General features: G+C 58.9%; 1 protein-coding gene across 3 annotated transcripts; it reads right to left on the bottom strand.

The window, feature by feature from the left end:
- Positions 1–1470: 1470 nt before the first annotated feature.
- Positions 1471–22973, bottom strand: WDR4 (WD repeat domain 4). Of its 3 annotated transcripts, XM_058732122.1 has the most exons (11): positions 22833–22973; positions 21011–21076; positions 19498–19641; positions 14917–15073; positions 14142–14254; positions 11258–11318; positions 7526–7624; positions 5829–5893; positions 4909–5092; positions 3665–3734; positions 1471–1736 (listed from the first exon to the last, which is right to left on the bottom strand). In XM_058732122.1, the coding sequence occupies exons 1-11, from the start codon at positions 22919–22921 to the stop codon at positions 1555–1557; spliced, it is 1230 nt and encodes a 409-aa protein (XP_058588105.1). In that variant the 5' UTR covers positions 22922–22973; the 3' UTR covers positions 1471–1554. The 3 variants fall into 3 exon arrangements, with proteins under 3 accessions (XP_058588105.1, XP_058588106.1, XP_058588107.1); XM_058732123.1 differs by lacking the exons at positions 19498–19641; positions 21011–21076; positions 22833–22973 and adding an exon at positions 19673–19707; XM_058732124.1 differs by lacking the exons at positions 21011–21076; positions 22833–22973 and having other exon boundaries at positions 19550–19641.
- Between the last annotated feature and the right edge of the window lie 921 nt (positions 22974–23894).

The following is a 23894-nucleotide window of genomic DNA, read 5'->3' on the forward strand; positions in this document are numbered from 1 at the left end:
CGGTCTGTGAAACTGCCCCGCTCTGCTGTCGTGGCCCAAAACAGACGGAGGCCACACCTAAACCAACGGGCGCAGCTGGGTCCCAGTACGGTTTTACTTAAGGACGCTGGGACTGGAATCGCATGGGATTTTCACATGCCACGAAGTATTGTTTTTCTTTTGCCTGGTTTTTGATCACTGAAAAATGTGAAAGCCGTTCCCGGCTCACAGGCCACACAAACCCAGGCAGCAGCAGGACTTGGCCCGCAGGCCCCCCGTCAACACGTCACCACCACCAGACCCGAATTTCTCCTAAAACCAAGAACTTCAAAGCAGATTAACGAGAACGCTGTCTGTGCGCAGTGCAGGGCTGACGAGGTCTGGCTCCTCGGGCAGGACCCTGGGGAACCCCCAGGCGCGTCCCCGCTTCTCCTTCAAAGACTTCTGCCCATCCCAACACCCCACTGTACCCCTTGTGGGAAGGGTGAGCGGCTCACCCACGGCTGTCTTCAGATCAACGTTTAAAGCAAAAACAAGGCACTTAGGGATTTCGCTTCTGTGACACAAAACCATTGGTCTCTAAGTACCCCAAGAAACCCCGCACCAAAGGCATCACGGACTCACACGGGCTTTCCCACCTCGGAGACTGATCACCGGGAAGTGGGTAAAAGCACAAATAAGCACATCAGCGGACCCATCTGTAAAGACTACCCACCAAAAAAACGCTTTTTCACATTAACAAGTCAGCATTTCAGTCACAGACAGTACACTCATCAAAGACGGTTTTGCTCAATATATTTTGAAATTAGTTCCAAACGTTGCTCCTAAACATTTCCAGAAGCTGCAAAAAGCTCAACTCTATTCATCGGTGATTAGAATCCAGCGGATGCCCCGGGTCTTTGCATCCCGTGCAGAGTTGACACGGAAATCACAGATATACGTTAACACCCTCCACCGTTTCCCTGGAGAGCTGGGTTCCGGTCGGGGCTCCCGGGTCCTCACGCCCCGAAGGAAGTCCAGTCTGCGCCCCGCGCCCCGACCAGCTCACGTCACGGCGGCGGGGACCGAGCAGACGGCGGTGGCGGCCACCGGAGGAACGGAGCCACCCCGCCTGGGTTTCGGGCCCCACCCGGCGGCGGCCCCCACGCCGGACAGCACGCCCCACCATCTAGAGGGAGACACAGGGACGAAATGTGCCGCCCACGCTGCCGCAGAGCTCGCGGACTCCCCTGGAGAAGCGTCCAGCGCCACGGGATCAGTGGAAGCTCCACAGCCGCCACGCCCACCGCAGGTTCCGGTCTCCTCCAATACGAAGAAAAGGCGCTTCGAGGCTCCGGCTGAGTACCAGGCCGTCCGGTTTCCCTTCAGCCAGAAGGGTGCCCAAGACGCCAGGCAGAAGAGCCTGTTCGGCGGCGGAAAGTTCTAGAGCCGGGATACCGACCAGTCCTCTGGGACGGCCCACGTGTGTGCGGAGCTGGTGCGGCCCTAACTGCCACCAGGCGTGGGTCGGGGAGCCGCGGGCAGAGGGGACAGCAGAGCCGGCTTTGGCTCGAGGCCACGAGAGTGCCGGGGCGGCTAGGACGGGCACCTCAGGGACGCCTCCCCCGGCTTCATCTTCTTGGCCTGCCCATTAGGCCCAGCAGCCGGGTTCTGCCGCCGCTTCTGCAGCCTCTCCTCCTTCTTCCTCAGGTAGGCAGTCACGTTGTCAAAGGTGGCCTTGTAGAGACCGCTGAAACCGACGTCCACGCCAGCCACGCCTGTGCAGGAGGGAACGGAAACAGAAGCCAGGTGGGATGGGGACCGAGGCCCTGCCGCAGGGGGATCAACTCACCACAGCCCAGACCTCCCAGCAGACCCGCGGCACCTGCTCCGAGGCGCCCCCATGATGCCCGTCTCCGGGTGGCCACACCAGCCGGACCCAGGACTTGCTTCCGACAACACGCCGAAGCCAGGTCATCGCTGGGAGACGAGGCACGAGGGCTGTGGCTCACACGCTCGTATGAGCCGCCCGACAGGGGCGCCTGTGCTGGGGACTGCAGGCGGCCCGCGGCCAACAGCCACCAAGGAAGCGAGGCCCTCGGCCCAGCGGCCTGCAGGGACCAGGACCCTGCCAGCAACCACTGTGCGCGCCTGGAATCAGATCCCACCCCAGGGGCAGCGGAGCTTCTCAGAACCACACAAACAGCCCAGTAAGAAGTATCGTCGCCTTTACCCACTGAGCATGGGATACTCGTTACGCGGCAAGGTAATGGACGCGGACTGATCTCAGTGTCGAGGGTGGAGAGGCCTGATGGCCACAGACCAGCCCCACGGGGTCCACTTCACCCCGGTCAGAAACCCCACAGGGCCCACTGCTCTGGGTCCCCTACCTCTTCTGGGACTTCCGTGCTCAGCTGGCCTTCCTTCCCTGTGTCTCCGTCCCGGTCCCTTCCCCCACCCCCGCGCTGTGAGCAGACTGGTTTACCTGCAGAACTTCAGGAAAACTAAGCCCACCTTGGACCTGGCCCTCCCAGGGGGTCCACAGCAAGACAAGCTGGCCCCAGGCCCCGGCAGGGATGACGGCCAAGTGTCAAGCAGGGAGCAGGCTCGCCAGTGTCCCCAACACAGTCCTGCTACACACCCGCCTGACAGTGTTGCCAAAGCAAATCCACACAGTGCTGGGAGGACGAAGCCCGGTCACTGCCCTAGTCCTTCCACCCCGGAAGGAAAGATGGAAGTTAACCCTGGGACACAGAGCCAACAAATCGCCATGAGAACGCCTTCCACGAGACTTTAGGTCAGTGCCAGGGTCAACGAGGACTTCACGTGTGGCTCTCGAGTTCCAAGAGCTCAGACTTCTGCCTGGGGAAGGCTCCGGAGGCGTCTTCTGCTCAGCCACGTCTTTGCTCAAATGAGGGCAGCTGCCCCCAAAGATGGCGTGAGTCATCCCTGTGACTCGGTCGCCTCAGGTCTCTGCCCAAAAAAGCATCGTGGAAGCCGCCAGAAGCTGTGCAGCTAAGGGCTTGCCTTCCTCTGTCTACAAAAACGGAGCGAGGTCTTGTCCTTGTAACGTTCTCAGACAGGATTGAGTGAGGGCAGCACCCAATGCTTACCACGGGCCCTTCAACTGACAGGGACCCGTGGCTCCGACAGCCGGGCCACTCTCCTCACACCGCAGCACCACTCTGGGTGGGTGGGGGATCGGCCTTCTCACCACGCTCCCCTCCTCTCGGCCCGGGGTCCACACTGGGTCCCACACTGGGCCAAGAAGACCCTCGGGGGTTCCAGTGATTGTCCCCATGCCTGACCTCATGGCCAGGAACCGCTCAGAGCCAACATGCGAGGCTCACGCATCGCCCTGCGCTCCAAGTGAAGGCCCACCCGTTCCCGGCCCCGCCCTGGGGACCAGCACCGGCAGCCCTGAAGGCAAAGGGGTGGACCCCGCCCCGACTGTGACCCCGGTTTCCATACAGCTCACGGTCCTGGAGCAGGCTCACACTGGGCGTTCCCAGTGTGGGTGTGGGTCAGCCTCCCCGGTGCCCCAACCAGCCGCTGGCCTTCTGGAGGGGACACGGACGCCTGCCACGCTTCCTGTATCCTTGCTCAGAAAAGCGGCTTCCTACCGTGTATCACAGCCTGGGATCTGCCCCTGGCCGTGGCCAATTCTGGATGTCACCCCGAAAACAGGCTGCGCCCACATTCTTACCTTCCAGCATGGCCCAGTTCCCCCGGAGATGGGCGGAGACTTTCTCCACCGCGGCGTCTTCAGGAGCAGCCTGAGAAGACAACGGAGAGAGGCAGGACTCAGGCCGCGGTGCTGCCGGCGCTGGAAAGGCCAGACCCGCCAGGCGTGGTCCAGGCGGCCGGGGCCCGGGAGACACCTGCTCGGGCCGCCCGACACCAGGCAAAGCCAGCCGGCAGTCCCAGCGCGACAGATGCAGCCGTCCTCGTGTCTCGTCGGATAAAGACCCATGACGTGAGGGCCACTAGCGTTCCCTCCACGTTGGCTTGTTGAGCGCGACCTTTTCTGAGGAGCCCGGCAGACCCCACACTTCCCAGCCGGGGGCATTCTGTTCGCCACCACTTTCTGATGAAAATACCCCGAGAGGCTCCGGGCGTCTCCAAAGCCCTCGGTCAAGTGAGCGCTTGTAACGACGGGCCAGCCAGCACGGGGCTCGGGCGGGCTTTATCTCGTTCACCCCCCCGCCACGTCCTAGGAGATTCGGGACGGGCAGGAGACAACGCCGCTTTATAGACGGGAGAGCCGACTCAGAGAATGTGCGAGGTTCACACGTCGCCCGGCCCACAGCCCACACCCCTTTCTGCACAGATGGGTGCTCCTGAGTCCAGTGCCCCACGTGCAAGGCCACGTGCAGCCTGCCGATGTCGAGGCCACACACCCAAGCCACCCCAACTGTCAGTTCCTCTGCTAAAAAAAAAGACACGTGACCAGAAAAGTCAGAAGGAACATATGCCGATGATGGCAACTACCCCCCCCCCCCAAAAAAAAAACCACTACAGGCATCGTGACATGAACAGAGCTGGCTGAGGGGGGCGCCTGGGTGGCTCAGTCGGTTGGGCGTCCAACTTCGGCTCAGGTGTTCTCACGGTTCGTGGTTCGAGCCCCGCGTCGGGGTCTGTGCTGGCAGCTCAGGGCCTGGAGCCTATTTCCAATCCTGTGTCTTCCTCTCTCTGGCCCTCCCCCCCTCACACTCTGTCTCTCTCTCTCTCTCTCTCTCTCTCTCTCTCTCTCTCTCTCTCTCTCAAAAATAAACAGACATTAAGGAAAAAAAAAAAAAAAAAGAGCTGGCTGGGCATCCCTGCTCCCTGAACCCACGTCACAAATCCTCCGGCCACACCCCCCCCAGCACCGAGCCACGATCGAGCTGGAAGGGGGCACAGCCGTCACCCCCTCCACCCCCACCAGAGGCACAAGGCCAGCAACCTCACCTGCCACTGGCCGCCCACAGGCCTGCAGAGCACGAGGGGGGCTTCCCGGCGGTCCTGCAGGACCCACAGTCCCCGGCCCTCCTCGAAAGCGATGTCCCACACTCTGTGCCGAAACGTCAGCCGCTGTCTGTAAACCAGCTGCTGTCTGGCGGCATCAAGCTGGAAAACGTAGACCGCGGGAATACTTTCCGCAAAGAGAGAGAGAACTTGTATTACGGCTACGACCAGGCCCACGTGGTATCATTCGACGTGTACAGCTTAGTGCCGTGCCCGGGTCGCCCCGAACAGGGCCCCGGCCATCGCCAACCCCTCGGCTGCAGGCTCACGAGCGGCCCAGCCGGACGCACCTAGCCGAGCCGCCTCCGGGCCGCAGAGCCGTAGGACCTAGGGTCACTGCAAGAGCAGGTCGCCCAGTTCTGGCTCAGCCTGCCCTGCGGCACTAGGGAACCAGTGCAGCACAAAACAGGTGGAGAAGGTGACCGTGCCGGCTGCGCCTCAGACGGCACGGGACGCACCGGCACTCCCACCCGCTCTAAGCCCGCTCTAAACCCGCATCCTTGCTGTAAAACAAGCGGAGATGCCCGCGGCAGGCTTGTCCTGAGGACACACGAGATGTGCGGACACACCACACGCCCACGCGGCGCACAGAGATGCCGGAGCGCCCGCGGATGGCACGTGCCCCCGAAATCCTCCTCCTCAGCGCCCCTCGGCACCGGAGCCCTGGGGAGGGCCAGCGGGTCGTCCCGTGACCTGCCCGGCGCTCAGGAGGCACCGACTGAGGTGCGTGCCACAACGCTTGGGTGGCCCTCGGGCACAGATTTTCTCAGGCACAGCTGGAGACCAGTGAACCGAGCAGCGCGTACAGGAGGGCCAGCCCACAGCAAAGGGCCCACGGACGCCCCGCAGCAGCACGAGCTCACCAGTCACACAGCAGCGCCACGCAGCCGTCCTGGCTCCGGTAAGTGATCCTGGAGGCGGCAAACCTCTGCAAGGGAGCACAGCAACATAAATGCACGCTAGCTGCCAGGGACCCGGCCCCAGACTACTCTGTTCAAAGCGAGATCGGACGCGGCAAGACTTTGACGGTTGCCACCGCGGTCGAGGAAGGAAAAAGAGACGGCCCTAGAATTTTCTGGAAATCGGTGAAAGAAAAGGAAGACGCGGCAGACCCCCATGACACAATTCCAATGTGCCACGAGAGCTGGAGAAGCCTCTCCATGGCTCTGGCCCTCCCTCCGGAGCCCATGCAGTGTCTTTGGAGCCAACAGAACTGGTCAGAAAGCAAGACCAGGGGGCAGCAGAGAACACAAGGAATTATTAACAAGACACAACGGTGTCGAGGTCCCCTGGTCCTAGAGAGGGAAGCACCAGACGCCCGCCAGTCGGGAGAAGTGGAGGGAAAGGTCTGGTGCTCACCAAGCCTGGCCTGAGGGGCTGGGCCATGTGGGAGGGGGACTCCAGGGAGGGAGGTGAGGAGCCGAGGGGCGGGGATGGTCCACAGACCCTGCAGGTCTTGAGGGCCAGGCCCGAGGCCAGACACCTGCTGGTTCAGGGTCCTCTCTCAACCTCACTGTCCCAGAGCATCAGAAGGTTCAGAGAGCACGAATATGAAAAAGTTACTGGAACAAATCAGGCCTCTATTCGCCACAGCCTCCAACGGGGCACCAGCATGGCAGGCACCCGAGCAGAAGGCACCACGAGCAGGTGGCCAGAGCAGCAGAGTCGGCTGAGCCGGAGGCCCAGGCAGCCACTCGGCTGGGTGGCCACGGCCCCAGGGGTCCTTGAGGCTCTGGCCCATGGTCAGGCCTGGCCTGCCCACTTCTGAGAAGGAGTAAGGGCAGCAGCTACAGAGCAGTCTCAGGGGGACGAGAGCGAGCAGGCAGTCCCAGGATGAGGCAGAAGAACCCTTCAGTTCTCACGCGGACCTCCTGCAGGCTGGCGGGGGGGCCTTGTGGGGGCTCCGGGGGAAACTGCAAAGCTCCCAATGACAGGCAGGACATCCTGGTCATCAAGAAACCACACCGAGGGCCAGCTCTGCGGGCCTGAACAGCCACGAGAGTGGACTGCTCCCTCCCTGCCAGGCCCAGCAGGGCCTCCGGGAAAACCGGTGGGGCTGTCCTCAGGTGACCAACCTGGACCTCAGCCGTGCAGGGCACCAGCTGGGAAGCATCAAAGAGCTTAGTTGCCCATGAGCACGGAATCCGGAACACCCCAAAGGGCCGCCCACACGTTCTCCCCTGAAAATCTTTCACAACCAAAGGCCCAGGTGACCTGACCTGAGGCTACACTGGCCAGTGTGTCGTCCCAGGGGTACGGGGAGGGTCACGAGACTAATTAAGTTCTCTGCTCAAGCATCGCTGTCTTTTCTGTTTCCAAGCAGGATCGGGAGAGGCACTTCTGTAAAGCGGGTGTTGCAATGCACGTACAGCGAAATACAAATTATCTCCTACTTACGCGACCGGGCGCCCTCAAGGAGAACACACGTTCTCCCAAGCTGGAACAAGTCTGTGCTGACGGCAGAGAGCCGTTCCCCACGCAACAGTGGCTCTGGCTCACGGCATCCCCGGGACTGGAGAGGCGCCCTGCAAAGTCCAATAAACCCACACCCAGACGCTACCTCGTCACCCCGGGGCTCCTCCGGCTCCTGCAGGCTGGTCAGGTGACAGCAGTGCAGCTCTCGGCCACTTCTGTACTCCCAGAGCCTCAGGGTGCGGTCCTGCACACAGCAAGGACAGGTCAGTGTGCACTCGTGGGAACACCCGGGCCTGCTTGGGGGGGGGGGGGGGCACTGACTCAGCGGAGCCGGCACGAAGGCTCTCTGCCCGCAGTCACGCAACCACTAAGAAAACACGTGACCCCAATGGCAAAGCGGGCAAAGGACACGAGACGACCCGTCACGTACAGACATCACGGACCATGGTGGCTGGGTTGGAGCCGGAGCACGCACACACGGGGGCGCGCGCGCGCACACACACACACACACACACACACACACACACCCCCCGCAACAATCATGTGCTCGCACAGGAGAAACACGGGTCGGGCCAAGCACAAGGACGGTCCCACGTCCCTGTTTAGGAACCGTGAAAAGGGGGCGTCCATTTGTTCCCCATGACACCGTCAACTGTGTGGCCGGTAAGGAAAATGGTGTGCGACCCAAAGGCCTCAGCGCCCCGCAGATACACACGACAGAGGAAGAACTCGTTTAACAAATGCAGGTCACGGCGCTCGCTGAAGGGACGGGACACGCGAAGAACCGCACGTCTAAGGAGAATGAGCAGGGAGTGAAGCGCGGGTGAGCCGTCGGGTCCGCCCAGGAAACCCGTGCGCTAGATCCCGTCGCTGGAAACGCGTGCACAGGCCCACGTGCACCTGAAAACCTAACGCAGACTCATCCAATGAGACGCCACCACACAGCGCACACGGCAGGTTTTAAACCACCACGAGAAAAGGACGGACGACAAACTGCCCGAGTTTGTGTCAAGAGCAGGGGTGTGTGGGCGCTGGGCAAGAGGACGTAGCCGCCGTGAACACACACGCCCACCCCTGCGTCCCTCCCCAGTGACCAGAAAGGGAGGTTTCAGAAGCATGAACCCTCGAGGATGAAGACAACGGTCACGTGAGGCCACCGGGAGGAGGTGAAGGGAGGGACAGGCCGTAGGGGCTGAGATGCGACGCACCAGGCCGGGCCCAGCAGCACAACCAGGGGGTCCGTCAGAGCAGCCGGACTCCCCACCCTGCTGCCCGCAGAGCCGCGGGGTCCCCGTCCGTATCCAGAGTGAGGGACCACACCACTGGCCCTCCCTGGTCACCTCCCGGGGCAGGCAGACAGGCCTGACGCCCAGGAGGGCAAAGACTGGGCAACGTGACCGCCGGGAGAAGAGAGGTGACCCACGGCTATAGGTGCCCGACTCCGACACCCTGGACTCGAGGGACACTGGCCACTGCCCTGTCCCCACCGCACACGGACACCCCCCTGCAAAAGGCAGACACCACACACGGTGAAGGAAACGCAAACGTGTGATCTCGGGGGTCAAAGGCCCTGCGCTCGGCGTGGCGCTGCGAGGGGAGAACGTTCTGGGCACCAGAAAGGCTGCCGAGAACCAATGGCAACAGCAGAACTTCACAGCCCACAGGACACTGGGAAATTAGGTTGCGGACACGTCCCCACAGCAGAAGCAGGAACATGAGGGAAATGTCAAGGGAAAGACAACGAGCCATTCGAGAAGCACACCTGAGAGTGAGGACTCTTCCCCAGGGGAGAGGAGGGTCTCGAATCGGGCGGGGATGGGGGTAGGGGGCGCTAACCACATAGCTGGTCAGAGCCCTGACCCCCATCTCCAGAGCACAGGGCATGGAGGCCCCCAAAACGTCCAGAGAAGGGGGAACGGATCCCACAGAGAGGACGCAAACCCTCACGTGAGATGTGGGGGGCGGCGGGGGGCGGGGGGTAGCTTTAACCTGGAGTTCGGATACCCACCTACCCACCAGGCGGGGGCGGAGGATCCAGGGCGTTTCCAGAAAGGCGGCTTCCTAACACCACCCTCCCTCCACCTTCAGAGGCACCCCTGGGAGAAAGGAGGGACAGAGAACGTGAACTAACATGAGGGGCGTCCGGAGGCAGCAGGAAAGAAGGGGTCAAGAGCAAGACAGCGTCACCACCCTCCGCAGGGCAGGGAAACGGCGGGGGGGGGGGGGGGGTGCGTGTTCTCCTGTTTCTCAATCACTCTTGTCCTCTGGACACTCAGAGCGGAAGTTAAAAGGGCAAAGAGGCCAGGGACGCACCTCACAGGGGCAGTGGGAGCCAGTGCCAGTTTTCACTGGGGGCCTCACAGCGGAATGTCACTTTGTAAGCGTGTGTTTCTAATGACAATAAACACTAGGAGCGCCAGCCTGGCTCGGTCGGTAGAGCGTGCACCTCTTAACCTCAGGGTTGTGAGTTCAAGACCTACACTGGGTGCAGAGATCCCTTAAAAAATAAAATCTTTAGAGGCGCCTGGGTGGCTCAGTCAGTCAAACGTCCGACTTCGGCTCAGGTCATGATCTCACAGTTCATGAGTTTGAGCCCTACATCGGGCTCTGTGCTGACAGCTCGGGGCCTGGAGCCTGCTTCAGCTTCTGTGCCTCCCTCTCTCTCTGCCCCTCCCCTGCTTGCACTCTGTCTCTCTCCATCTCTCAGAAATGAATAAACATTAAAAAAAAAATTTTTTTTTAATTTTTCAAAAATAATGAAGAGAACTGCACCTTGCACAGGGCAGGGCACAGGGTGGGCAGAGCTCTCCCGCATCTTTAAACACGCTCCTAAGCAAAACACGGAACTTGACAAAGCCAGTGCCAAAGTCAAAAGTGTTCGTTCTACTTTTCTATGTGCTCAGATGCTTGTTTTATTGTGAGAAACACTGGGAGGTGTAGGTACAGCAGAATTCACAAAAACCGGCCACCTCTGGGAACTCTAGCCACACCTACTTTCTTCCGTTTGCTATCACAGGACCAAGCACAGCTAGGAGGAAGAGAGAGTCAGAAAGCAGAACGCAAACGTGGTGAAGCAACAAAGAACAGACGTGTAGACGGCGGCCAGGTGTCTGCAGGACGGCAGGGAGGCCGCTGTTCCCACCCGGAAGCCCGAACTCAGGAGAGCCAGGAGCCTTCCGGGCAGCCCACCCAGGCACCCGAGTCCCCTAGAAGGCTAAGGAGCAGGAACGACAGAGGAAGAGGGACAGGACAGGGCTTCTGGGAAGAAAGGAAGAATCAGATGCCATCAGTAATTCAAAACCTTCTCTGGGCAAAAATATTCCTCAGAGCAAAGAGGTCTCTGGTGACGAAACTATCCAGGCTTCGAGTCCCACCTTCCGGACACCAAAGTTTTCACTACTAACCAACCCCCGCCCCCCCCCCACCACCAAGGCCAGATGTCGGCCCGAAGGACAGGGTGGGGGACAGGGTGAAGCGCAGCAGTAACTCGGGGGAACCCAGGTCCCCCTGGGACTCAGGTACTGTTGTACCGGAGGTCACAATGCTATTCCAGGAAGACGACAACCCTGAGACCCGATTCCTCACACTCCATTCCAGGGCGACAACCCCCCACCCCCCGCCCAAGGCCCTAAGCAAGGAGGCAGCCTGGGACGGACACACACACAGAGGCAGCCTGGGACAGACACCACCCCCCCACCCCCCGCCGAATGTAAGCCCCTAAGCAAGGAGGCAGCCTGGGTCAGCTCCAAACTTGGGAAAACAAGCACCATCTAGCGGAGAACAGCCAAGACCCAACACCAGGACGGGCCCCCAGCCCCATTCGGGTCCCCCGCTTGGAAGGCGCCCACAGGTGCTCACCACGGAACCGAGCACTTACCCCGGATGCGGACAAAAGCAGCTCGGGGTGGTCGGGCACCACGAAGATGCGGCTCACAAACCTACAGCGTGAGAGAAGCAGAGGGTGAGCTGAGCTCTGGCACGCTGCTCTGACACCCGCCCGGCCCGTCTGTCCTCGCCAAAGCCTTGTCCCACATGCCCCCAAGCCCCGGGGAAAACTAAGGAGGGTCCACAGGGAGCTGGACAGCGCCGAGCAAGCCGGGGAGCACACCGCGTCATTCTCAGGGCCCAACAACATGACAACCCACAGGCGGGACCGGCCCAGCCCGGCCGCGCTCCCCACCCTGGACGCGCTCCCCGGACGCGCTCCCCAGACGCGCTGCCGGAAAGGTCCAGGAGTTTCTGTGCCGCTGCTCGAGCCGCCCCGCTCACAGCCCAAGACCTCCCCTGCAGGTCCGTGATGATGGAGGCCTCAGGGTGGGATCCGTGGGACGGAGCAACAGTGGTCGGCAGGCAGACACAGACCCGCTGTCCTTCAGCCCGCGGTCGTCCCCAGAAGCCCACCTTGGAGCCAGCCTCGCCCTGCGAGGGAGACGGCCTCCCGGGCTTTCCCGCCAGCTGTATGGTGGTCACCAGCGCACGGCCCCCGGGGACCCCAGGCGGCTGGCCCCAGCACTCCCCCGGCACAGAACGTCCGTTACGGACGCCGTGGGTCACCTCCACGAGTCAAGACGAAGCGGGTGGAAACCGTTTCTACAGATTTTACACAAAAGTCTTAAAAATCTATTTCTATTTGGGGCACCTGGCTGGCTCAGCAGGCAGAACGTGCGACTTAATCTCAAGGTTGTGACTTCTGGCCCTGTGCTGGCTGCAGAGATTGCTTAAAAATACTGTTTTTTATCTATTTTTACCACTTATTCGCTCACTGAAATACCTACTGAGCACCTACTACCTGCCGCCGTGCGGAGGGCTGGGGACAGCAGTAAGCACAGCCCACGGAGGCTGCAGGAGCCAACAGGAGATGGGCCGGCAGAGAGCCCAACAGAAACAGGGCTCCAGCCACGTGACTCAAATTTGCAAGGGACCCCATCTAAGAATTAGACACCGATGTGGCGCGCCTGGGTGGCTCCGTCAGTCAAGTGTCTGACTTCTGCTCAGGTCATGATCTCATGGTTCGTGGGTTCAAGCCCGGCATTGGGCTCTATGCCGACAGCTCAGAGCTTGGAGCCTGCTTCAAGTTCTGTGTGTTTGTCTCTGTCTCTGCCACTCCCCTGCTCACGCTGTCTCTCTCTCAAAAATAAATCAACATTAAAAAAAGAAATTAGACACAGATGAAAGTCACTGAAGCTACTCTTAACTCGGTAACACCCAAAATATTACCATCTCAACAGGCAATCAAGAAAAAAATTAGGAACAAGCTATTTTTCCATTCTTTTCTCGTATGAAGTCTTCAAAATCAGGTATCTTACACTAACAGCACATCTCCCTTCAGACTTCAGGATTCGTGGCTCCTGTCTGGACAGTGAAGGCTAAGAGAAAAGCAGAGCAGGACAGGATGAGGGGAGGGGGCCTTCCTGAGAAGGCAGGTGGCATCCAGCTGGACACTGAAGAAGTGGAGGAGAGCACGGAGGAGAGCTCTACCAAGTGGGGACAGCAAACACAGCACAAGCAAAGGCCCTGAGGCAGAAGTGTGCTGGGTGGGGTGGGGTGGGGTGGGGAGCAGCAGACCCCAGGGAGAAAGAAACCAACAGAGCAAAGGGCCCGGGGGCTTGCAGGTCGGAACTCTGGACGCTGGATCACTACAGAACTCAATCAAAGCCCACACAAGCTATCAGGAGCGACAAATCCGGGAACCATCCACCTTCCCAGAGGTCATTCTTTACATCCCGTTCAAAACCAAGGAAACAGGAGCGATTTTGCAGAATTAAATCAACTTGTCCCAACGTCTTCTGCAGCCTCAAATAATGTACTTTAAACACTGCAACTGGGGCGTCTGGGGGGCTCAGTCAGTCACGTGTCCAATCCCAGCTCAGATCACGATCTTGCAGTTCGTGAGTTCCAGCCCCGCGTCGGGCTCTGCGCTGCCAGCTCGGAGCCTGGAGCCTGCTTCCGATTCTGTGTCTCCCTCTCTCTCTGCCCCTCCCCTACTCACACTCTGTCTCTCTCTCTCAAGAATAAATAAACATTGAAAAAAATTTTTTTCCTTAAAGTAAAAGACTGCAGCAAATGAAACTAAGGGCTTCTCCTGAGCACACACTGTAATTAGCCTTGACCCCGAGAAGACCGGCATTCTTTGAAAATGCCTCCCTTGCAAAATGCCAAAATTCAACCAGAAGAGAGCTCACTTGCCCTAGAAAAGAGGTCGCAAAGGAAAGACCACTGCCCAGGTTCAGATTTAAGTCCTGGACTGTTCAAACTACGAAAGTATGTCCCCCACACACACGCCTACTGGCCACCGACCACTGCCGGGCCCTGGCGGGTGTCGGAGCAGAGAAAGGAGTGTTCCAGAAACAAGCCCTCGCCTGGAGGCCAACGTGGGGACCACTGGTGAGCGGTCACAGGTGGGAGGCGGCGGGCTTGGAGGAAAGTCCTCTAACACTGAGCGCCACGCTGGCTCCCGTGGGCAGCGTCACCACCACCATCTGTGGTGCCCTCGTGCTGGGGTCTGAGACCCCAGTGCTAATGAGAAAACCAGTCCCCGAAACACACGGGAAGGGAGGGGAAGGAAGAGGTGAAGGTTCTGAAGGGCCCCGGACAGAAGCAAGCACCGGATGGGGCCTCGCCAGGGAGCCGCCCAGGGGAGCGCTGCACACGCACGGCGGTCCCTCTCCTGCAGGCCTGGCCACAGAGCGGGTGCCCCCGCTTCTCGAGCAGCCCGCCTGTGCGTCCCGGACGTCCTCCGGAGGGGCAGGAAGGGGACTCACTCCGTGTGCCCGAGGCAGAAGGACTCGATGCTGTGCGGTGCCGCGGCCCAGCTCACCCGGATTTTCTCGTCCCGGTCGGCAGTGAGGACGTAGCAGTCATCGGGACTCACGGCCTGCGCACGAGGGTGACAAAGCACAGGTGAGGGTGGCCGAAGCAGGGACCCCGCCCCCGGGACTCGTTCCCAGTGCTCCCCAGGTGTCCTCGCACACACACCGCCTGCACCACCCCTCGACCTCCAGCACCCGCTCCCTGCCCCCTCTCTCCCTCCTCTTCCTTGTGACCCCATGGCCACCCAGTCACCAAGTCCTGGTGGTCTTTCCTTCAAGAAACCCTCCCTCGTTGTTCCTGCCGACGTCCTTGGGTCCCACCCAGTCCCACCTCCTACTGGCCGCCCCCAGCCCTCACCAGGCCCCTCGGTGGGGTAGGTCGCGGCTGAGGGGCCGCAAGGACACGGAGGTGAGGCCCGTAAAGCACGGAGAACAAGCCCAGGCCTGGAGACGGTGCCTGCTCTTCCCACAGCCCTCCTCCGCCTCTGCACGCGACCCGGGCGTCCCTCACTTCCAGGACCACCCCGACGCCTCCTCGCTGGCCCGTCCACATTCACCGGCCGCTTCACCTTCCTAAGTCCCACTAGTGAGGCCGCCTGCTCACCAGTCTGCAGAGCTTCTACAGAACCCACACGCCCCCGACGGCCAAGCTCGCAGACCCGGCCTCACCCTCGCCCTCGTCAGACCCTCTGCTCTGCCCCACCTGACTAGCACACCACCCACGTACCACATCCAACAACATCGACAGGTGTCCAAGTTCAAGCTTGCCGCATCCCTGTGGCTCCAACACCGAAAAGGAATAAACGTCTCCAGACTTGTCGGCCACCAGAAGTTTCTCCTCGGAGGCTGTGAAGGTCAGGGCCGTGCACCTCCTCACCACGGTCCTGGAAGGCCAGAGACGCCCACAGTTGGCTCGCACAGTCAGCACAGGAAGGGCCGACGGGCCTGCCAGCCGTGCGCTCTCCGGACACGCGTCAGCTCCTCGCCGAGCGTCTCCCCCTCCGGGTACCACAGCAGCACCGAAAAAGCAAGGCAGTTAAGAAATGGAAACAAAGCCAATGTCCTAGACAAATCTCACTTTGAAATGATATTTTTGCTTTTATGATGGCAGAATCTGGGCGGTGGATACCTGGCTGTCTAGCATGAAATCCTCTCAAATTTGCTGTGCTTGAAGATTACCCTAATAAAATGTCGGAAGACCTGCTCCTCGGCCCAGCAGCTCCACCGCACGTGTCGAGGAAGAAGACGGTCGGCTTCAGAAAACACCCAACGTGCTCTGGGCGAAACCGCGAGCACACACACGACGCGGGCCCCCTGCACCGGGAGACTCCACGCCGCAGCCCGGGGCCCTGCCGGGCTGGACCCGCCCGCACTGCTCCTGCGCTTGCACAACAGTCCCGAAGACGGGGTGCGGCACCCCTCCGCAAACACGCACGCGCCATCCGTCCCCACAGGGGCGGCCCCGGCACGCCGCTGGGGAGGTCTGAGTTCCGGCTCAGGCCCCACGAAAGTTCACACGCTCGTCAGTTCACACCCCGATCGAATTCACCAGGTCGGTCACACCCGCGGGTTGGAAACTGGTTCAACACTGCGCCAGCCCGAGAAACATTACCGCGTGCGCACGCACGCATGCACGCCTCATCCGGGGTCCTGGTCACCCAGCGTCTCGCCCACTCTCGGGGGGCTGGTTTATGCAGCTTCCTCCCACCCTCCTTCTACACTTCCTTCGCTTCCTTTCTACTCGCTGTCCACAAGGCAAGTCCCTGCACTTCCGGCTCTGAGACCCCACCTGCGCACAGCCTTACGCAGACATCACGTTTATCTGCCTTACCTGCACTTTGCGGTTCCTGCCCTCCCTTGTCCCCAGAGGCGATGCGAGTGCACCCCCACGGCGCCCTGCAGCTGGCGCTCCAGATGTCAGCCCGAAATGGAAACCTAAGCTCAAGCAAGCTACGTCTCTGACACGAGGACCCAACGAGGACATCACAGCTTCTCGGGAGCAGAGGGACTAAAGGACAGAAAACGCAGGGGAGAGGGCCGCCAGCAGCACCCGAACCTCCCCCTCCGCCCGCCAGGGGAGCTAAGAAAGGACGAGTAATGACATAAACGCGGAGAAAACAGAGAAAGACGGTGAGGCTCCGGGCAAGATTAAGCAGAACTCTCCAGGCGCGCCTTCACGTACACGCCACCGCGGCTCCTAAAGGGCGATTACGCAGCTGCCTCACGGCCACCCTTCCAGAGCAGCGGCGTGGGCCGGTCCTGCAGGACTCACACGGGCAACCCCCACTGCCCCTCTTCCTGATCAGCCCAGAAACGGCCCGGCTTCACAATCTTGTCACTTCGTCTTTTGCCAGTGGGGTGGGGGGCTTCTATCTTCTCAGGCTAAATTAGTCCTTGCAAGGACTCCAGGATGCACAGAGCAGGTGGGGGTGAGGGTCTGCAGGGGCAGATCCCAAGACAGGACAGCAGATGGGTTGGCCACTCAGCCCCCCCCCGGAAGGAGGGGGGACAGGGCCCCACCTGTCCTCGGGGTCTCTCCCTTCCCTCCAGAGTCATGAGGTACACAGCCCAGTGTTCCTGTCTTCACGCCCCCCCAAGGCCAGCCTGGCCTCTCCCCTGGCCACTATCCTGGTCCAGCAGCTGAGTCCGAAATGCCCCCGCTGAGCTGGGACCCACCCAAGCCCCCCTCCAGAAAGCCATGCTTGTTCAACAAATCTGAGCCCGCCGGGCCCCATGGGGCCCCGAGGATACCAAGCTCCCCAACACCACACACCTCCAGCAGCAAACAATCTCATTTCCCAAGGCTCTGCCTTTCCACATACTCGTATGATTTTAATGCATCTATTTCCCGAAACGGTATGACTTCCTACGTAAGATCTCTCACCAAGAAAACAGAAAACATGTCACGCCAAGTGTCCTCATTTTTGGTTCAGAAAACCCGGCCTCAGTTCCAGGCCTTTGTCATCCTGAACTGAAACCTTGAAAACAATCACTGCTACCCACGACTTCCATCTGGGCTTTTCCTCGACACCCTCCAAGGCTAGGTTTTAAGGCCACTGGAGAGCTCCGAGCTGTGATGAGTCTTGGTCAAACACGCGAGTCCAGGACGCTCCCAAGACCGAACTGAAGGTCAAGGATGGCTGTTTTTCTGAGGAAGGGTCCATCTGTCGGGGCCGCCCCCCCCCCCGACCCCCACCAAGCACAACAGGTGCTGCATCGGGCAGCATCGCACCTTACGTTGCGTTCAGGGTAAAGGCGTAGGACGAGGCAACGTGGAAAACGCAGCCTCTAGAACCGCGACGTGATCTGGCCCGCGCCCTTCGCTCGGCGGCTGACACAGACGGGACGGGAGTCCCGTGGGGTCCCACCTAACTGCCAGCAAGCACCGTCTGCAGGGCACGCTGTACCCCACCCGCGACACGAGAGGCCCTGCACACCTAACGCACGTTTGCAACAGTCCTTTGTTGGCATCAACGTAAAAACCAACAGCCCAAATACGATTAGAGGGGGGAAAAAACGAGACACCAGCCACCGTTTGCCAGCGTACCGTTGCTGACCCTGAGTGTTCCTAGATCTTTACGGGAAGGTAATCACCAACACGGCATCTTCAAGAGACAAAACCAAGTCGCAGCACCCGGGAGCCCTTGGGGAACGGCCAGAGCCCCGCCAGGAGCCCCGGGCGCTCGCCCTTCGGTCGAGGGCAAGCTCCACCACAGGATGCAGGGGCGTGGTGGCAGGCTGTGCGGACGTCCCCTCGTCCCAAGTTCAGGGCGAAGGGCTCCCCTGAGCACAGCACACACCCCCGTGCAGAGGCCACCTGGAATTTGCCTTTGCACTCTTCTCTTTGAAAGTAAGATCAATCAGGACTCTAAAAGGCGTAGCTGCTGGGGCGCCTGGGGAGCTCAGTCCGTCAAGCGTCACGATCTCTAGGTTCATGGGTTCGAGCCCCTCATCGGGCTTTCTGCCGTCAGCGCAGAGCCCGCTTTGGATCCTCTGTCTCCCTCTTTCTCTGATCCTCTCACGTGTGCATGTGTGTGCACTTTCCCTCAAAAATTAAACATTTAAAAATAAAATTAAACTAAGTTAAATTTAAGTTAATTTAAATTTAAAAAAAGGGGGGGTCGTCTGGGTGGCTCAGTCGGTTGGGCGTCCGACTTCGACTCAGGTCATGATCTCACAGCTCGTGAGTGCAGCCCCACCTCTGAGCTGACAGCTCAGAGCCTGGAGCCTGCTTCCGATTCTGTTTCCCTCTCTCTCTGCCCCTAACCCACTCACATTCTGTCTCTGTCTCTCTCAAAAACAAATAAACGTTTAAAAAATCATAAATAAATAAATAAAATAAAAAGCACAGCTGTCCCCGATACAGATGTGAACCAGCTACCAGGTGGAGTCCCTTAACCCTGGTCAGTGGGTAGCTCAACGGGTACGTAGCTTGCATGCGTTTCTCTCTTACTGTCAAGGGACAGTTAAGCGGAGCAGCCTGCGCGGGGGTTGGGGGGGGCGGGGGCAAAGATGAGGGGACAGAGAGGCTGGCCCTGCTCCGGGTGGGTGTTTCCGTCCCTGCCACAGACATCAAAGAATCCCAGCCTTCTCCCACTGGAGGAAGCAGAGAACTCACCACCGCCCCGTCAGAGCAACAGAAAATCACGTGTGCCCAGGGCCTGCGTCAGCATCCCCCACCTCTCTAAGCCCTCGAGGTCACAAAACAAGGAAGCTCTCGAGGAACTCACTGACGGAGACCTCCAGAGGGACAACTAAGGCCAAAGGACACCAGGCCGCTGACACCCTCCCCCATCAACACTGAGCTCGCACACATTCTTCACATACTTGGGAATCAGGACGCTAACTTTACATCCCGCCAAGTTCAACTGCAGCACAGGTGCCTGAACGTACACAAAACCCCTCACACTCTCGGAGCGCCCGCTGTTAGTCTCCATTTCTGCCACCACGGGGCTGGAGGGGTGCTGGAAAGCAGGATGCCACGGTGGCCAGGGGCCCGCACTTGGAGCCAGAGCAACCAGGTTCAGGGACCGGCTCTGCCCTGGGTGCTGATGAGGATCAGCTTCTGGACTCCGGCCAGGGATGTGGGTAAGGGCAAGACCCCCGCCCCCCCCCCCCCCTTTACACAGACAGGGCTGTTTCGGGGATTAAATCAGTTAACACACGGAAGACCCTGAAAACAGTGCCTGGCACAGAGCTGAGACTATGTGTTAGTTGCTTATTACTAGGTCACTGTCGCTATGGTTACGGGCATGCAAGTGTAAGCTGTGCGTTCAACATCAAATTATTCAACGTTAGCATTTCATACCTGACACTCAGACATTGCCATGGTTTTGTACGGAAAAGAATCAGACGCTTACTGTCATCAGTTAAAGCAAAATAGCTGCCAGACTTGGAGAAGGTGGACGCCAGAATCGTGTCACTCCCCTTATCCGCGGGCTGCCCGTCCTCCCTGAGAAAGAGAGGACAAGGTCAGGGCTTACCTGAGTAAACAAGGCGGCATCCCTGCAGGCTAGCCTCACTCATTTACAACACGAACAGAGGCAGAAAACGGTATGAGATTCACGTAACCAGAATATAAAGACCTATCAAGGGGACAGAGGGAGGTTCAAAACAGCTGGAATGTTTAACGAATAAATCTCATTAAACAGGCACACACAGGGGCGCCTGGGTGGCTCGGTCGGTTAAGCGTCCGACTTCGGCTCAGGTCATGATCTCACGGTCCGTGAGTTCGAGCCCTGCGTCGGGCTCTGTGCTGACAGCTCAGAGCCTGGAGTCTGTTTCGGATTCTGTGTCTCCCTCTCTCTCTCTGCCCCTCCCCTGTTCATGCTCTGTCTCTGTCTCAAAAATAAATAAACATTAAAAAAAAAATTTTTTTTTTAAATATACAGGCACACACACCAGAATCCAAAGAGCGGAGCTGGAAAGACCCTCAGAGATCACGTGACCCACTCCCTCATGGACATGAAGGGATCTAAGACTAGAGCCAAGGATTATTTTCAGTTTTTTTTTTTTTTTTCTAATGAGCCACAAGACCAATTCTACTAAAAAAAGAACACCATACAAAATTATCACATTCTGCTTTCCTGATCTTTCAATTAACTAAAGCTAACTTCATACACCTGCCTTCAAAGCATTTAAAATCCCATTCTATTTTGGGGTTGCCTGGGTGGCTCAGTTGGTTAAGCATCTGACTCCTGATTTCAGCTCAGGTCACGATCTTGAACTCAGGTAATGATCTCGGGAGCAGAGCCTGCTTGGGATTCTCTCTCTCTCTCTCTCTCTCTCTCAAAATACATAAAAATAAAACATTAAAATCCCATTGTATTTCAAGATGACTATAAAAAAGTTAATTACGCACAGAAACTAATTAAAAATACTTAGAAAAATCCTAATATCCTTAATGCCAAATTTAAAAGTTAGTTCCACGTTTCTTTCCGGAGGTGGTACCTGGTTTATCCACACAGCAGGGTAAAGAGAAATGAAGAATTCAAGGGCACCTGGGTGGCTCAGTCGGTTAATCTTCCGACTTCTGCCCAGGTCATGATCCCATAGTTCATGAGTTCGAGCCCCACGTGGGGCTTGCTGCTCTCAGCGTATATCCCGCTTTGGATCGTCTGTCCCTCTCTCTCTCTCTCTCTCTCTCTCTGTCCCTCTCCTGTTTGCACTTTCTCTCTCAAAAATAAATAAACATTAAAAAAAGAACAGAAAAAGAAAAAAGAAATGAAGACTTCAGTAAGTAAGAAGATCATTTACTTCTTAGGCTATTCTGTCCCAATAATTCCATGATCAGGCCCGATGAGCCTCCCCCATTACCTCACCCTTTACTTTCTTGTGACTTCTCTGCTGCCGTGCTGCAATCATATGCGAAGAGGACGTCATCATCACTAAGGAAGAACAGAGATTTTAAAAAGAGCACTTTATTAATAAAAACACAGGGTTTTTCCTAGAACGTAAGTAATCTTATAATCATTAAATTAAGGGTCTTATCAGGGAGCCTGAGCCGCTCAGTTAAGCCTCAGACTCTTCATTTCAGCTCTGGTCATAATCTTATGGTTTCTGAGTTCGAGCCCCGCATCAGCCTCTGCGCTGACGGTGTGGAGCCTGTTTGGGATTCTCTCTCCCTCTCTCTCTCTGCCTCTCCCTACTCGCATTCTCTCTCTCTCAAAGTAAATAAATAAACTTTAAAAAAAAAATCAATGCAAGATTCTTATGTCAGAAGAAATTACGTTGATGTTTCTGGGGGTTTCTTGCATGCAAATTTAAAACTGCCACCTTTAAGGGGTACCTGGGTGGCTCAGTCAGTTAAGCGTCCGACTTCAGCTCAGCTCAGGTCATGACCTCACGGTTCATGGGGGGTTCCAGCCCCGCGATGAGCTCTATGCTGACAGCTCAGAGCCTGGAGCCTGCTTCTGATTCTGTGTCTCCTTCTCTCTCTGCCCCTCCCCCCACTCAAGCTCTATCTCTGTCTCAAAAATAAACATTTAAAAAAGTTTTTGTAATAAAACTGCCACCTTTTAAAAACGCCTCAACTACCCATGAGAGCTCCCATGGCCGCCAAACACCTACCAGTACAGGAGGCACCACCCATCTTCCCTCAAGACCCTAAGCTCTCTTCAGTTTATGCCCATCTCCCCCGTTCCAGTGCCCGGGGAATAGACAGGGCACAGCCTTTAAAGTGACTGCGCTCAGACTCTTTTCCCACCAAACACTGTGACGTAGAAACACTTCTCCGAGGCAAAAACTGTGCCACCAGCACATTTCCTCAAAAGGCGTAGACCAAAGCAAGCATATCAAGTGTAATAAACCCATGTCTCCCAGTGGCACGTGTTAGGACACCAGGAGTCTCCAAAAAAAAAAAAAAAATCAGGAACAGACCACAGGTTTACGAGCAAGTTTTTTGTGAAAACTGAACTCAACGTTGAAAGGGGATTTCCGATACCAGGCTTTGAACAAAGCTCAGAGAGGCTATATTTGCATTTGACGGACATATGTATGAATCCGAACTACCCTAGGAAAGGAGCACGGGCCGAAACGGACCATTAATATCCATGCGGCTCCTGGGGCAAGACTATTTGATTAACACTTATTGCTAAGAATTTCGGGTGCCGTGTAAGCGGGTGCAGAGCCTTGTGAAGAGGCGCTGGGGAGGTGCGCGCGACACCCAGAGCCCCAAAGAAAGAACAAGAGCGGGGTCTAGGGCTGCGGGCGAGGGAGCAGGCACCGACAAGCAGAGGGAGGCGAGAGGAGTGCGCCCGGGACCCCCTCCCAGCGCGTTCCCCGAGAGTAGGGCACCCCTCGCCAAGAGGGCAGAGGCCGCCTTCCTCACAGGGCCCCCAGAGCGGGTGTGGCCACGACCCCGAAACCGCGGGGCCTGGCCCGCGTCACCTCACGCGATCCGGCCTGGGCAGCGACCAGAAGCGTCCGGCGCCGACCCGGCCAGGCGCGCGGGGCCCCGGGCCGGCGGCGGCGGGACGCAGCGGGGGCGGCTCTCGAGAGGAGGCGCGGGCCGAGGAGGCGGAGGGGCTCGCGGGGGGTGCCCGCCAGGGCGGGCCCGGCCCGGCGGCGCCAGGGACTCGGGCCCTCCAGGCCCCGACGCGCGCCCGCAGCCGGGGCTCCCCGCTCCGGGCCCAGCCCCCTCACCTGCTCGCAGTGGAGGTGGCCAGGAAGCGGCTGCCGCCCCGCACCACCAGCGTCTGCCCGCACAGCGCCAGCCCCGCGGAACTCGCCATGCGCCCTCCCGCCGCGCCACCCCCCACGTGCGCCGCCCAGAGCCACTTCCTGCCGGCGCCGTGCAATGACGTCACGTAAGGCGCCGCGGGGTGACGCGCTCGGCCCGCCCCCGCGGCGCCAGAGGCCCCGGGCATGCGCACAAGGTGCTCTCTCCTCCCCACCCACCCCCAACCCCCTCCCACCCCGGCCAGGATCTGTTGCCGATCGGTTTCGCGCGCTCCCGTGAGCACGCTTGCTGAGCATTGCTCTTTACCTCCTGGGCAGGGCCGGTTCCGGATCTTTCTCCGCGGCAGCTGGGGCACTTGGTCCTGCTGGTACCTGCTGGGCTCTTCGTAGCCGCTCTTTCCAGAGGTGGGTGGGTGTGAGCTCCCCCGCCTGTCCCGCGTTGGCGTCGGCGGGCCCGCGGAGGGGCGCTCAGGCGCTGGCCGGGAGCCTACCCACCTCCCTGGGAGGTAGGCCGCGGGCGCCCCGGGGAGAGCGCTTTCTTTGCCCGTGGCCTTTTGCTCGTGGAGTGGCGTCACCGTTCACCAGCCGGACGCGGTGGCTTCTCAGGACGCGCCGCCTCACACCCCACCCTGTTCGTCTAGTCGCTCAAATCCCCCTGCTCGCCCAGGCCCGCGGCTTGCCGGGCCCCGCAGTTGCCGGTGTCCCCACAGATCGGCTTTCCACGCGGAAGCCAGAGAGGTCTTGGCAGATCACAGATCTCATCTTAAAACCAACAGGTGGCAGGGCGCCTGGGTGGCTCAGTCGGTTAATCATCCCACTTCAGCTCAGGTCGTGATCTTCCTGTTCATGAGTTCGAGCCCCACGTCAGGCTCTCTGCTGACAGCGCAGTCCTCCGTCCCCCTCCAGCTCTCTCTCTCAAAAATAAACATCAAAAAAACAACAACACAACAGCAACAGGTGGGTTCTCACTGCTCTCGTGGCAAAGACCAAAGTCCAAGTCCTAATCATGCACTAGCAGAGTGCCTG

Source organism: Neofelis nebulosa, chromosome 5 (genome assembly GCF_028018385.1).
Source record: "Neofelis nebulosa isolate mNeoNeb1 chromosome 5, mNeoNeb1.pri, whole genome shotgun sequence".
Classification (NCBI taxonomy): Eukaryota; Metazoa; Chordata; class Mammalia; order Carnivora; family Felidae; genus Neofelis; species Neofelis nebulosa.